This window comes from Myotis nattereri, assembly GCF_964212035.1.
Source record: "Myotis nattereri genome assembly, chromosome: 4".
NCBI classification, from domain to species: domain Eukaryota; kingdom Metazoa; phylum Chordata; class Mammalia; order Chiroptera; family Vespertilionidae; genus Myotis; species Myotis nattereri.
Window position 1 is genome coordinate 99,380,397 of NC_138079.1, and position 16,075 is coordinate 99,396,471.

At 48.1% G+C, this 16,075-nt stretch overlaps 1 protein-coding gene across 1 annotated transcript in view; it reads left to right on the top strand.

Annotated features, from left to right (window-relative positions):
* Positions 1 to 8,687: 8,687 nt before the first annotated feature.
* The window catches only part of LOC308518239 (coronin-7), a 57,611-nt gene continuing 50,223 nt past the window's right edge, over positions 8,688 to 16,075 (top strand). The window contains exons 1-3 of the mRNA XM_081089860.1: positions 8,688 to 8,856; positions 11,149 to 11,245; positions 12,343 to 12,417. Coding sequence (XP_080945986.1) covers positions 8,797 to 8,856; positions 11,149 to 11,245; positions 12,343 to 12,417 — 232 coding nt within the window. The 5' untranslated portion in view covers positions 8,688 to 8,796. The remainder of the gene's footprint in view (positions 8,857 to 11,148; positions 11,246 to 12,342; positions 12,418 to 16,075) is intronic.

The window sequence follows — 16,075 nt, forward strand, 5'->3', positions numbered from 1 at the left end:
GAGAGAGATAGAAACATCAATAATGAGAGAGAATCATTGATTGGCTGCATCCTGTGCACCCCACACTGGGGATTGAGCCTGAAACCAGGGCATATGCCCTGAGCAGAATCGAAGCGTGACCTCCTGGTCCAGAGGTCGACGTTCAACCACTGAGCCACCAGGCCAATGTGCATCTTTTTTTGTTTTTTTTTTTAAGTTGGGATGTTTATTACTTTTTCTACCAGCAGCATGAAAATCACTGGAAATGGTACTTTTGTCCTTTCAAATAATCTGCATTAAAGTCATACTTTTCCAAATAATTGATATAGAAGATAAAATTCAGTTTAAAAATCCTAAAAATATTTAGATATCAAAGACAGAAATACTGATTTTTTTTATTCCATCAATAATGAGAACAAGAGATCCAGTTTAATCAAGATCTGACATTTATAAATTTTAAGCATTTAAGTGAGCTAAGAGATCAAAGGATTAATATCAATTACAGATAGAGAAGATCATCTGTGCATTTTCTAGATTCATTATGGTAGCTATGTATTCAGGTCATCACAGAAGTTCTCAGATCCAGTGTCAAATTAATGGGATTGGACCAAATGCTCTTGACATCACCTTTATTTAACAGGCACTACATGCACACGATGCAGGTAGGGGGTGTTTATGAATCCATGCAGTAAAGACAAGACAGACTGGACTGCTGCCCAATGTGCACTGAGCCAGTCAGGGTGCTGCTTTACATTCCTCATGCTCAGTGGTTTCCATGGAAATAAAGGCAGAAGCAGAAATGTGCGCACACGCCACAGCATCCTCTTCATTTGTTCTCCCGTGCTTTCTTTGCATTCTGTTTTTCTTTTACCTTTTCTACTAGTGGTATTACCTGCTGGTGTTCTGCTAACATCTTTAACAATTCCATAATGAATGGCAGGTAATTATGTTTCGTTCTGATATTTTCAATCTTATATCTTTTTAATTTCTGTACTTCTTCAATGAGCATCTGATTTTTGGTGAGTTCTGACTGAATAGCGCTTAGCATACTACCCTGATCTGTATCCATGGGTTCCTCCTCAGCAAGTCATCTCTGTAACTCTGCTATCTTCTGTTCATATATCATTTTTCTGTCAGACATGATGGCCATTAAATTAAATCGAATTTCACCTTCACTGTACTTCTGTATCCTCTTCTCTATGACAGGCCTCACGGCGCTGATCCAGTCGTCCTGACTGCAGGCCCCTAAGTTAATCGGTCCCTCCCGAAGTCCATCCAGTTCCAATGTGCATCTTAATAAACCATTTCAGGGCCAGATAATTAAATCTAAGGAACTAAATCTAAGGCACTGAAGCTGCTTCATCTAACCCTCTCTTGCAAAAACTCTGATCTATGGAAACCACTGACTTTAGAAAAAATTAAGGGAACATCCTACAGAAAATGTCTTCATTGGTGTCATAGGTTTGTTTTTTTTATCCTCACCCAGGGAGATGTGTGGGTTTTTTTTTTTCTCATTGATTTTGAGAGAGAGAGAGAGAGAGAGAGAGAGAGAGAGAGAAACATCAATGTGAGAGAGAAACACCCATTGGTTACCTTCTGCAAATGTCCCCACATCCTAGGCATGTGCCCTGACCAGGAATTAAACCCAAAACCTTTTGGTGTACAGGACAATGCTCGAACCAACTGAGCAACCTGGCCAGGATAGTGTCATAGTTTAAAATAAGAATACTTCCTGCTGGGGTGGGTTGGGGGGCGGGAGGAGGGGGTAAGAGATCAACCGAAGGACTTGTATGCATGCATATAAGCATAACCAATGGACATAAGACACTGGGGGGTCGGGGAGGTTGGGAGATTGTCAAGGAGGGGGGGAGACATATGTAATACTCTTTGTAATACTTTAAGCAATAAAAAAAAGAATGCATCTTAAGGCTTTTTGATGCTTTTGTGCAGGTTTTTGCCTTCTTTTTCCTTGATGGTCATTTTTCTTTCTGCTAATGTTTCTTTCTTCAGTTACATGAAGTGCTTTGAATTTTCTAAAATGAGGACTTCAGCCCTAACCGGTTTGGCTCAATGGACAGAGCATCGGCCTGCGCACTCAAGGGTCCCAGGTTCGATTCCGGTCAAGGGCATGTACCTTGGTTGCAGGCACATACCCAGTAGGGAGTGTGCATGAGGTAGCTGATCGATGTTTCTCTCTCACTGATGTTTCTAACTCTCTATTCCTCTCCCTTCCTCTCTGTAAGAAATCAATAAAATATATTTTTAAAAAATGAGGACTTCAGTACAGTGGCCTCCAAAATTATTGTTATTAATCATTCTTGGAAACAGGCCCTGTGAAATTGAAATCATCCTGCCATTTACCAAGCTAACCAGACATTCTCATATTGCTGGCACTTGACCCACATTTGACAGACCGCCTTTTGGAGTTGAGAGGTGTCGTCCAGGGTTCTTAAAGACAGTGAAATGGAATTACTCGGAGCATAAAGGAACAAAGCTGGTCATTCATAGGCTCATGGGACTGGAAGGAATCTTAGAGATGTCAGTTCAACTTTGCAATTCATGAAGTAATTTATTGTGCTCAAGTTGGCAGCAGCCTTAGAGCTCTGAACTTTCTACTAGAAAGAATCACTTTCTACAGCCAGAATGGATCTAGGCACATGTAAGATGGTCACTCTCTGGGTCTTCATGTCATTTTGGCCTTTCCTTCTCCCCTGCTGTGGAGCTCAGGTTGGTCCCTGTGGGAATGGGGAAGAGGACACTCTCCAACGCTGCTTCTTCCAGCCCCCAGATTGTGGAAATACAGTCACATGATCTAGCACGGCCAGGTCATGGCTTCTCTCTCTCCTGCGAGTGAAGATCAGGGGTTTTGTTTTTCAAGAGAGGCAGAAATCCAAACTTTTAGGAAGTGTCCCAATTTTTAAAACACTAAGTGAACCAACGAAAGTGGACCAGATTTAGCCTAGGTTACCTCTGTGGATGAAAGACTTTCTCACTTGATGACTGTGCCTGTTTAGGCAAAAAACAAAAGCGAATTTAGGGATAACAAGGAAGTGACATAAAGCAAATATGGGAGGTTTACATAAACTTTGCAATAGTTGTATAGTTGATTTATATTTTAAAAATTTTGTGAGAAAAGGCACATAAAATTTACCTTCTTAAGAACATCTGGGAGAAACCAAGATGGCGGCATAGGTTAACACCGGAGATTGCTGCCTCGAACAACCACTTCAAAAAACAACTAAATGACGGAACGGACATCATCCAGAACCACAGGAAGGCTGGCTGAGTAGAAATTCTACAACTAGGAGGAAAGAGAATATCATACCCAGACTCAGAGGAGGCGCAGTGCTGAAGTGAAATACTCAGGTGCGGAGTGCGCGCAGAGCGGGCTGGCGGTGGAGGGCGCGGTTGTTGTTTTCAATCAGGAGGGAGTTTCAGACTCTGAGCTCCAGATACAGGTGAGTCTCTAGGAACCCAGACTCAAACGGGAGAAGCGGGACTACCTGGCTTCGGTCGGAACTCGAACGCAGCTTTCTCTCCGAGGTTTGCAGCGGTTGCTGGGACTCTGTGAGGCAGAGCCCCTAGGGACGGAACTGAGAGCAGCCATAACTGCTTGCTCCAGCCCGCCCTGTAGATCCCCGGGGACCCGCCCCGCCCAAGCCCTGCACAGAGCCATTTGCCAGATAGCCTCAGGCAAACGCTAGATTAGCACCGCCCTAGAGATCCAGCACAGAAGCTCTCCCACTGCAGACACAGCTGACTCTCATAGCCAGTTATCCTGGAGGTCAAATCACCCCCGGTATTGCCGACAACAATCAAGGCTTAACTACAACAAGACTGCGCACAAAGACCACTAGGGGGTGCACCAAGAAAGCATAAAAAATGTGGAGACAAAGAAACAGGACAAAACTGTCAATGGAGGATATTGAATTCAGAACCACACTTTTAAGGTCTCTTAAGAACTGTCTAGAAGCCATCGATAAATGTAGTGAGATCCTCAAGAAATCTAATGAGACCCTCGATGTTATGATAAAGAACCAACTAGAAATTAAGCATACATGGACTGAAATAACGAATACTATACAGACTCCCAACAGCAGACCAGAGGAGCGCAAGAATCAAGGCAAAGATTTGAAATGCGAAGAAGCAAAAAACACCCAACCAGAAAAGCAAAATGAAAAAAGAATCCGAAAATACGAAGATAGGGTAAGGAGCCTCTGGGACAGCTTCAAGCGTACCAACATCAGAATTATAGGGGTGCCAGAAGATGAGAGAGAGCAAGATATTGAAAACCTATTTGAAGAAATAATGACAGAAAACTTCCCCCACCTGGTGAAACAAATAGACTTACAGGTCCAGGAAGCGCAGAGAACCCCAAACAAAAGGAATCCAAAGAGGACCACACCAAGACACATCATAATTAAAATGCTAAGAGCAAAAGACAAAGAGAGAATCTTAAAAGCAGAAAGAGAAAGAAACTCAGTTACCTACAAGGGAATACCCATACGACTGTCAGCTGATTTCTCAACAGAAACTTTGCAGGCCAGAAGGGAATGGCAAGAAATATTCAAAGTGATGAATACCAAGAACCTATAACCAAGATTACTTTATCCAGCAAAGCTATCATTCAGAACTGAAGGTCAGATAAAGAGCTTCACAGATAAGGAAAAGCTAAAGGAGTTCATCACCACCAAACCAGTATTATATGAAAAGCTGAAAGGTATCCTTTAAGAAGAGGAAGAAGAAAAAGGTAAAGATACAAATTATGAACAACAAATACACATCTATCAACAAGTGAATCTAAGAATCAAGTGAATAAATAATCTGATGAACAGAATGAACTGGTGATTATAATAGAATCAGGGACATAGAAAGGAAATGGACTGACTATTCTTCGGGGGGAGAGGGGTGTGGGAGATGCGGAAAGAGACTGGACAAAAATCGTGCACCTATGGACCTGAGGACAGTGGGTGGGGAGTGAGGGCGGAGGGTGGGATGGGAACTGGGAGGAGGGGAGTTATGGTGGGAAAAAAGAGGAACAAATGTAATAATCTGAACAATAAAGATTTAATTTAAAAAAAAAGAACATCTGATAGGGAACTCATACAACTTAACAAAAGGAAGATAAACAATCCAATCAAAAAATGGGCAAAGGACCTAAATAGACACCTTTCAAAAGGGGACATTCAGAAAGCCAAGAGACATATGAAAACATGCTCAAAGTCACTAATCATCCGAGAGATGCAAATCAAAACAACAATGAGGTACCATCTCACACCTGTCAGACTGGCTATCATCAACAAATCAACAAATGACAAGTGCTGGAGAGGATGTGGAGAAAAAGGAACACTTGTGCATGGCTGGTGGGAATGCAGACTGGTGCAGCCACTATGGAAGACAGTATGGCGTTTCCTCAAAAAACTAAAAATGGAACTCCCATTTGACCCTGTGATCCCACTTTTAGGAATATATCCCAAGAAACCAGAAACACCAATCAGAAAGGATATATGCACCGCTATGTTCATAGCAGCACAATTCACCATAGCTAAGATCTGGAAACAGCCTAAGTGCCCATCAGTAGATGAATGGATTAGAAAACTGTGGTACATCTACACGATGGAATACTATGCTGCTGTAAAAAAGAAGGAACTCTTACCATTTGCAACGGCATCGATGGACCTGGAGAGCATTATGCTAAGTGAAATAAGCCAGTCAATGAAGGAAAAATACCACATGATCTCACTCATTCATGGATAATAGAGACCATTATAAACTTTTGAACAATAATAGATACAGAGGCAGAGCAGCCTCAAACAGATTGTCAAACTGCAGCGGGAAGGCCGGGCAGGGTTGGGGGGCAGGAGGGAGGGGGGTAAGAGATCAACCGAAGGACTTGTATGCATGCATATAAGCATAACCAATGGACATAAGACACTGGGGGGTAGGGGAGGCCAGGGGATTGTCAAGGGCAGGGGGAAAAAAAAGGACACATATGTAATACCCTTTGTAATACTTTAAGCAATAAAAAAAAAAGGACAGGAGAGGAGAAAAAAAAAAAAAAAGAACATCTGTTGTACAACCCTGTAAATGTCCTTAAGACTACTAAACTGCACACTTTAAAATGGTAAACTTTAGCCCTGGCCAGGTAGGTCAGGTGGTTATAGCATCATCCTGAGATACCAAGGTTTCCAATTTGATGACCTCAGAGCACGTACAAAATTCAATGAATGCATAAATAAGTGGAACAACAAATCAGTGTTTCTCTCTCAAATCAATAAATCAAATTTAAGCCCAGCCAGCATGTCTCAGTAGTTGGGCGTCAACCTATGAATCAGGAGGTCAAGGTTCCATTCCCAGTCAGGGCACTTGCCCATTGTGGGGCGGGCAAGAGACAGCTGATCAATGATTCTCTTTCATCACTGATGTTTCTATCTCTCCCTCTCCCTTCCTCTATGAAATCAATAAAAATATATATATTTTTAAAATATATTTTATTGATTTTTTACAGAGAGGAAGGGAGAGAGATAGAGAGTTAGAAACATCGATCAGCCGCCTCCTGCACATCTCCTACTGGGGATGTGCCCGCAACCAAGGTACATGCCCTTGACCGGAATCGAACCTGGGACCCTTCAGTCCGCAGGCCGATGCTCTATCCACTGAGCCAAACCGATTTTGGCGATAAAAATATATTTTTAAAAAATAAATAAAAATTAAAAAAAAAATGGTAAATTTTGTTACATGTTTTTACCACAATTTTAAAAAAAGAAAAAGAAGCAATAGCTATACATCACAACCAACTCAAGACTGCACTGATGGTGCCTCTTCCAAAGCTGCTGGAATTTAAGTCTCATGTGCTATGAGAAAGCTGCCAGACTGCATAGAATTCCAAATCCTAGGCTTTAGTCAACAATACTGAACTCCTATTTTTATTTTTTTTTAAATATAGTTTTATTGATTTCAGAGAGGAAGGGAGAGGGAGAAACAGAAACATCAATGATGAGAATCATTAATCCGCTGCCTCCTGCACGCCCCACACTGAGGGCCGAGCCCACAACCTGGGCACGTACCCTGATCAGAACGGTGACTTCCTGGTTCATAGGTCCATACATGCCAGCTGGGCTGACCTCCTATTTTAGTTTATGGAGAACAAAGTTACTCTTAACTCACTCAGTGGGATACTGGTATGTTGCCTCTGTGTCCTCACTGAACTGAAAAGAGAACTTGCATTTTGGTATCCATCAGTGCCCATTGCCAGGCCAAGCTTTCATTATCATCCTGTGTACAGCCTACCCCAGTGAAGCTCTGTCTGCGGCAGGCTATGCAAAGGAAATTTTCACAGCAGTTGGCATTTCCAACCAATTATTCCCATTCCTCAGATCAAAGTCCGTTTTTCACACACACCTAAGCAGGTGTCTGTCCTTATTCAGAAAGCATATTCTGGAATCATGGAGTCAGTTTTTATTTATTTATTTTTAAAAATATTTTTATTGATTTCAGACAGAGAGACAAACATCAATGATGAGAAAGAATCATGGGCCCTAACCGGTTTGACTCAGTGGCTAGAGAGTGTCGGCCTGCAGAATGAGAGGTCCCAGGTTGGACTCCTGCAGACCTAGAGGTCCCAGGTCCGATTCCGGTCAGGGGCGTGTACCTTGGTTGCTGGCACATTCCCGGTGGGGTGTGTGCAGGAGGCAGCTGATTGATGTTTCTAGCTCTCTATCCCTCTCCCTTCCTCTCTGTAAAAGATCAATAAAAAAAAATATATTTTTTTTTAAAAAAGAAAAGAATCATGGATCGGCTGCCTCCTGCACGTCTCACACTGGGGACCGAGTCCGCAACCCCGGCATGTGCCCTGACCGGGAACTGAACCTGGGACCCTTTAGTCCGCAGGCCGAAACTCTATCCACTGAACCAAACCAGCTAGAGTAGAGTCAATTTTTAAAGTAAGAGAAATGCTTGTGCAATGAATGAATGGCCTCAGGTGAAATGAACCCGCTCTCTTTTCTCCTGAGTTGTCCTGGACTAAATAAGCAAGCAGCGCCGGTTGGGCACATTTACTATTTAAAGGATTCGCCATTGCCCTTATCTTTTGCCCCTTCCGCTTATCTGTAAATGATACATTGATTTCTTAGAGGAGTCCCGCCTCACAGCGCCCAAGGCCTGAAGCCAAGGCATGCCCTAATAAGGGGATGCTGAAGGCCCCATCCCTTCCGCAGAGACCACCTGGCCTAAGCAGGGTGGGTGGGATGCAGAGGCTGTAGGGTAGACCCCACGGGCAAGGATTTGAGTCCGACCTGGGCTCCTGTTCCCCCGCTGCCATTCACCATCTGTGCGACTTGGACCGAGTTCCGTCCCTGAAATGCAGCGAGTTCATTCCGGCCCTCACTTCTCCCCCGGGAGGGCGCGGCGCCCCGCCTCCTGGAAAGCCTCGGCGGGCAAATCCCTGCACACAAAATCGCGGCTGCAGCCCCTAGTCCCCACGCACGCGCCGCTGGGCCGGGGCGGTCAGCGCACGTACGTGACCTCCCCACTCGCGCCGTCGACCCCTTTGCCATCCGGTCCCGGCCTCGGCAGCGGGCGATCGAGCAGCGATTGGTCGGGGGGTGGGGCCGGCGGCGCGCGCGCGGTGGGAGCGGAGCAGGGGGCGGGGCCCAGCGGGCCGGAGCGGACTACGATTGGCCGAGGTGTGGAGGGGCGTGGCCGAGGGCGGCGGGCCGCGGGTGGAGCCGGAGGCCGCGGGATTCGCGGCTGCTCGCAGTGCACCTGAGAGCGGACGCCCGCGTCCTCGAACCTGGGCTTGTCACCGTCCCTGTCGCCATGAGCCGCTTCAAGGTGTCCAAGTTCCGGCATACAGAGGCCCGGCCGCCCCGCCGTGAGGTGAGCCCGGCCCGCAGACCCCGCACCCCCTTCCCCCCTGAGCCCGTCTGTCCCGAGGCGCCCCCTTCAGGCCCGGCACCGGCGTCCGGGCCGCCCCGTCGTCACCCGGCAGGCAGTGTCCGCAGCTCCCGGGACGCTCTCAGGCCGCTCGGTGAGCCCCGCGGGCGGGCGGCCCGCCTGCCCGGCCCCGGGCCCCCGAGGTGGCATAGCCCACCCGGCCAGTCCGAGGCCTGAAGCCCGCAAGGCTGCCTGCCTTCTCGGCTTCCGGTCGTCCTCGCCGGGGAGCCGCGGCTCGGCCGCTTCGGCGCCAGCTCCTCCTCCCTGACTCCCAGTCACTCCTGCCTGGGGCTAGGGTGTGGGAGATGCCCCTTTCTGCCCTGGCCTGGACGAGTCCCGCTGTGTCAGATGGACGCGGGGAGCCGCACCGCTCCTTTGGGTTTCCGCCGGCGCTTCCTCTCCCCGCTGGCTCGTCCCTTCCTCGGGGTGATGCCGCCAGGGGCTGGGTGGGGCCTGGAGAAGCTCGAGGAGGTGGAGCCCAGAGGTACTGGGGGACTTCTCAGGCCCCTGGAAGGCAGCGGGCCTCCCGAGGAGTGTGCTTCAGGGCGGATGCCACCCCTGGTCTGCTGCTCCTCATGTTATTTGGAGGGCCTGGCAGTGTGGTTCAATAAGTGGGCCTAGGAACTGACCCTATGTAGTGACCCTTTCAGGGGCCAGCGCACATCAGCACAGCTCGGGGCAGAAGCCTGGTTTTCACCTCCTGACAGTATTTCCCCTGCATCTCCCATGCACTGTGCCCAGCTGCTGGAGCCACAGCAGTGAATAGGACAGCACTTCCTTCCTGTGTTGCATACGGCCTCACGAGGGAGGCCGCCAGCAAGCAGACCAGGCATACAGGGGCATTGCAAGTTTTAACAAATGCCCTGCATCATCAGGGCAGGTTGCAGAGATGGAGATAGACAGTGAGGTGGGGGTTAATCTCACCAGGGTGATCAGGGCGGGCTGCTGGGAGGAAGTGACATTTAAGCTGAGGCTGGAAGGGTGGGATGCAGCCAGCTAGAGGGAGAGTGGGGTGGGAAAGTGCCTGGTGGAGGAACGGAAATGGGCCATGGTTGATGGAAGGCAGTGATGGGGAAGCATGTTGCCCAATGAGTCCAGAGCGATCTTGCAGAATCCGAAGGCCACAGGAAGAAGTTGGCTTTTCTTCTGAGTGCAGTGGGGAGTTAGGAAAGGAAATGGGGTGGGGTTTGGGGAGAGATGCTCAGATTTGCATTGAGATCATCCCTCTGAGTGCAGTAAGTACTGCTTGGCGGGGCCTGGGGTTTCCCTGAGGGTTCCTGGGGCTTGTTCCCAGGTGGTCCTCATTCCAGCAAGGTAAACAGACAGGCATGGAAACAGATTATGGAGGGAATTTAAAACAGTTTATATTAGGGAAATGGGGAGAACAGGTGATCTGTTCTTGTTTTCAAAAGTATTTCCTGTCACTGTATTTGTACTGTAAACATGAATCAGGAAGGAGAAAGAATGCAAAATGATAATGTTCTTTTATCAGAGGCAGGTGAACATTGAAAATGAAACGCGTGGTGGAGGTGGTTTCCGGGACACTGTGGGTGGGTAATTGGGGATATGTGAGTGCTCGATTGTTAGGTGGCAGGAAGGAGTGTTGAATGATGTTTTGATACCAACAGAGAAAACATGTGGACCTCGCCTATCTTAGTCTCAGAAAAAGTGCTCCTCTGCTCCTTCGGGTGTGGGGGTGTTAACACTATTGCCTTTTCTTGGCAGTGTGTCATTCACTATGGGATTTCCTGGGAAGGCCTTGCTTTTACCCTTCTCTGGGCTTGGGGGTTTTCTCCTAGTGTTTGGAGAAGACCCCTGGACTCCGGTGGAGGTCTTCAGCAATACAGTTGAGGAAGTTGAGTCTGTATTCTGTCTAGGTGCTCACTTCTCTGTCCTCTGTTTCTCTTTATTCCTTTTAACAGAAACAACACACAAATGTGAGTGAACACTGCCCAGTTAGACCCTTGACTTCGTTCAACCTGAGTTTCCTTTTGACAGCCTCCTCTCCCTTATCAGAGAACTGATTGAATAAGCGAATCTGGTCCCTTTTTGACTTAGCTTATCATTTCAAGAACTTTTGCATTTTTTAAGGGACTGTGTGAATGGGGACAGAGTTTGATCCAAAGAAATGCATTTCTAATGGTGCAGCTTTAAGGTCCCCTGAATCATGCCTTAACCCTTGTTTTAGGCAGTTGCAGAGCCCTGGCCTTCAGGGTTCTTATTGTTTATTTCCAGGCCTGGATCACTGACATTCGAGCAGGAACTACCTCCTCTTGTGGGAACCATATCAAATCCAGCTGCAGCTTGATTGCCTTCAACTCCGACCGTACAGGTAGGGAGGGGACATGGGTGTGGAGATTCAGACATTGTCACCCAAATAGGATGGGGCAGAGGGGCAGACTCATTGCAGGCTGGAGGCTTGAAGGTAGCTCAGAAGTTAGCACTATGCAGGGCCTTAGATCCCTACAAACTGGTCGACATGCAGTAATCAGATCGGTTTTGGTGAGAATGTGTGTGTATTATTTGTATAAACCATGTTGGCTCTGGTCTTCAAGAGCATGGCCCAAAGGGTGGGAAGAAAGCTGTTGCCTTTGTTTTCCAGTTGTCTCCATATGCTACCCACTCCTTTTCTGGGAGCCTAGTGTGGTTAGGATCAATAGGAACCAAGATTTATAAAACTCCTTGCGTTAGTTGGGACTCTTTTGGTTGCCAGTGATAACTCAAACCTCAAAATGAATCCTTTTTAAAAAATATATGTTTCTTTATTGATTTCAGAGAGGAAGGGAGAGGGAGAGAGAGAAAAACATCAATGATGAGAGAGAATCATTGATTGGCTGCCTCCAGCATGTCCCCCACTGGGGATCGAGCCCGTAACCCAGGCATGTGCCCTTAGCCGGAATCGAACCTGGCACTCTTCAGTTCACAGGCCAGTGCTCTATCCACTGAGCCAAACCAGCTAGGGCACAAACTAAATTCTTAAGCAAGAATGATATCCTTTTGACTTGTATATCTAAGAAGCCCAGGGACTTCAGGCAGAGCTGTATCCAGAGGCTCATGTGTGCTATAAATCCTGGCTTCTCTCTTGCCCTCAGCTTTGTTGCCCTTGGGTAATGACTTCTTTCTTAGGTAAAGCTGGAGAAAATGGCAGCTGCTGGCACCTTACCTCTTATGATCCCCAGTGCCAGAAAGAGTCTCTTTCCCCACTACCTTCTATATCCAGTGTCACGGAAGGTTCTTGTGTGGGGCAAGCACCTAATCCTGGGCCAGTTATTATATCTAGAGGGATGGGATCTCACAATTGGTGGAGGCTCTAGGAAGGTCCAAGGCTGAGCTTTTACTAGTATATCTTGTGTACCCTGGGAGTCCTAGGCTGGGAGGTAGATGGTCCCCATTAGACTGGAAATCAGAGCAACTGTGTTTATTTGGCAGGTGTGCTGGGCATTGTGCCTCTGGAAGGCCAGGGAGAGAACAAGAGACACGTGACCCACCTGGGCTGCCATTCTGGTGAGTGGGGGCTGGATCCAGGAAGTCTGGAACTTGCTCCGCCTCCTCTGGGGCCAGGGATTCATACTCACCTGGTCTCACAGGCCCGTGACTTTCCAGGTCCCTCCTGTTGTCATCACTGTTCCTTCTGACAGGTGGGGTCCTGATTAGAAGGCTAGATCCTGGTAGAGAATTCGGGCCTGGCAGAGAGGAAGAAGGCTGGGTGCTCCATGTGTTAAGCTGGGGGGAAGGGGGATTTGCACCACCAGCCTGCACCAGACTCCCTGATGCTGGCTTCCTATTACTGCAGAGGACTCAACTCTATGTGGTTCTTAGCCCCGTGTCCTTTCCTGGAGCTTAGGAGACCACCCCTTACCACCAGGCCTCCTCCCCAGCCAGACTCCTCAGAGCTCTCCAAGGAAAGTGTGGGCTGGGCTGCAGGTTCAGAGATAAATTGTCACAAAGAGAGCTTTTGTCTGCCACAGCTACTTCTAGGGGCTCCCAACAACCTGCCTGGCAATCTGCCCACTTTCAGGAAACAGTTTGCTCTCTTAGGACGGCCCCCGGCTGTCTCCTTGCTCCCTGTCCAGCTTTGGGAGCTGTGGGCCAGTCCTGGCCTGCATTCCTGGCTGTCTGTTGGATGGCCTTAGGTGAGAGAAGGGGGCTAACCTTTGGTCCCTGATGTGGGTGTGCAGCTCAATGTAGGAATCATGATGATGGCAGTTCTTAAAATAACAGTAATGAAGATTGATGGAGCCCTCTCTATGTCCTTCCCCCCCTCCCCCATTTTCTCATCTAATCCTTTTTTAAAGCTTTTTACAACTTTTATCAAGATAATATTTACATATCATTAATGTTACCTGTTTTCAATGAAGAATTTGATGACTTTTATTAAAGTTACAGGCTTGTATATGCCACCATTCAGTTTTAGACATTTCCCCAGAAGATTCCTCATGCTCCTTTGCGCTTAAACCATTTCCATCTCAGGCACTGCAGCCTCAGGCAACTGTTGATATACTTTCTGCCTCTGCAGCTGGGGTCTGCAAGCTACTGGTGTGGCCAAATCTGGCTTGCTGCCTGTCTTTGTAAACTGTTGTTTTGGAAAACTGCCAGGCCTTTTCATCGATGGCCAGTCTGTAGTCACTTTCTCTCAACAACTGCAGCGTTGAGCAGAGACCATATGGCCCTAAAAGCCTGAAATATTTACTACCTCACCCTTTCCAGAAAATGTTTGCCAGCCTCTGCTCTATAGACTGGCTTTTTCTGAACATTTCACATAAATGGAAAATACCGTGCATGGTCTTTTGAATCTGTCCTCTCTCACTTAGCATAATACTTTGAGGTCCACCTGTGTTGCAGCATATGTACGAAGTCTGCTTTCTCATCTGCTCTCACGCCTTTTTCAAGTATATTTAAAAGCAACCCACTTTTCAGCTAGGAAAACTGGGGCTCGGGTTAGGACCTTGCCAATGTTGATATTGCTGCCGGCAGAGCCAGGTCTATCTGACCTTGTGCTCTTAGGCACCCTTCTGCTTGCTTCTAGATATTTTTTATTCACGGGAGAGTTGCTCCAAATTGGTGGAGTTTGTGAGGTGGTGAGTGCCCTGTGGCTTGGGGGTTCCAAATAGAAGCTGGACCAGGTTTCTGTTGGCAGGTGGTAGCCTCACTGTAGCTCCAACTATTCAGAGCCTCTTTTTGCGGGAGCAACCTTGCTGGGAAGCTGCAGTGAGAATAGCTGAGCTCCAGCTCTCTCAGAACCTGCCTTCAAGGCACCAGTCCCAATGGTGGTGGAGAGACTGTGTTGCTGGGCTCTGGCTACTGCCCTGTCTTCAGGATGCCCAGACTTTGGGGCGCCTTCTATGTCTTGCCTCAGGGCCAAGTGGCTCTTTGGGCAGGGAGGCATCTAGAGGGCCTTTCTGCATGTCTAGGCTGTGGGGTGAGCCGGGGATGTGCCCCAGTTTGGCAAAGGCGGTGTGATGATGTGCTGAGTCTGTAGGTTCTGAAGCTGGACAACCTGGCCTGACCCTCAGCTTTGCCCTTTCTTCGCTGGGTAGCTCTAGACAAGTTACTTCACATCTCTGTCCTTGTGTCCTTGTCCTCCACTTGGGTGATGATGCCACAGTGCCATCCTGGTGGGTCACTGCGGTTTTGGTGAGATAAATGCACATGAAGACTCAGGCTTCTCACATCAGTCACATTACTACCTCTTACTCCCTCAGCGTGCCAGACTGCCTACATTGGCTGTTGCTCCGGGCCTGTGCCCTGCCCTGTCCAGTTCGGAGCCTGCAGGGTGGGGCAGCAGGGGTTTGTGGCCAGGAGTCCAGGCTGAGGCTGTCCCAAGGTGTACCTGTCCTCATACTCCCCTTTCTCTTCCTTATCTCTGGCCGGGAGGAAAATGTAATGCTTGGCCTGTGGAGAGGCAGGCAGTAGGGTGGCCACTCTGCTCTTTGCTGTGGTGATACAGGCCTGGCTGTCCTGCTTACATTCCCCTCAACACTCAAGCCCTGGCCTTGTCTCTGCCACCCCCCCTTCCCCCAGTCTCATTTTCCCTCTGGGCTCTGGTTTACTCTGTGCACCCCAACCCCCACCCGCCAGAGCTGGGAAGTTCAGGTTCTTTGGTCGCAAAGAACAGACCAATTCCAGCTTGCTTAAGACAAAAATAAATTTATTGGGAGATTCCTGGGAAGCTTCCAGAATCAAAGGAGCAGCTAGATGTGCAGATCTTAGGAGGGACCTGGCATGGAAGCTGTCAGCTCCCTCTGAGCTGGTGACCCTCTACCTAGGCCAGTCCCTAAAGCACCCTGTTGCTAGGCCTTCCCATTCCAGGTTTAATTCTCCTAAGAGAGAGCTGGCTGCTGGGGCACACAGATCAGGTGCATTCCCACATTGGGACTGGTCAGCCCTAGCTTTGGGGGGAGTAATGGGGTAGAGAATGCCTAGGTCAGGCATGTGACAACCACCTTCCTCCTCCTCCCCCTACTGCCTCCTCCAGGATTCACCATGCATCTCATTGAAGGCTTCCCTACCCCTGATCTATGGGTCACCCCTGTGGGCAGAACTTGCTCCTTGTTGCATCTGCACAGATGTATATGTTTCCCTGAGGAAGTGCTGAGGGACAGTCAGACTGAGTGGTTTGTGAATCCCACTCAGTCCGACTACAGTGGGGCCAGAACTGTGTTCATTCACATATTCTTGCCAAGCCTTATGCTAGGCTCTGGGCTTTAGGTGACTTCAGGTTCCTGGTAATCCAAGGATTTTTTTTGTTGTTGTTTTTTTTATAGAAATACCTTTTATTTTATTTTTTTAAATATGTTTTTATTGATTTTAGAGAGAAAGGGAGAGGGGAAGAAAAAGAGAAACATCAATGTGAGAGAGAAACATCCACCTGTTGCCTCCCGTAGGCACCCTGATTGGGGATTGAACCCTAAACCTGAGTATGAGACCTGACTGGGAATCGAACTGGTGACCTTTTGGTGCATGGGATGACACTCAACCAACTAAGCCACATCAGCGAGGAGCTGTTTTCCCATTGCCCTGCTGACCTCTCCATGCCAGGTCTTTGGCCACCCTGGGTCCACAGGGCTCTTGGGGAAATGTGTTGCAGGCAGGCCTATGGCAGTTGCCCATAGTTTGCAGAGATGCCCTCCTTCTGGGACTTTGAGCCTGCTTCCATGTGTGC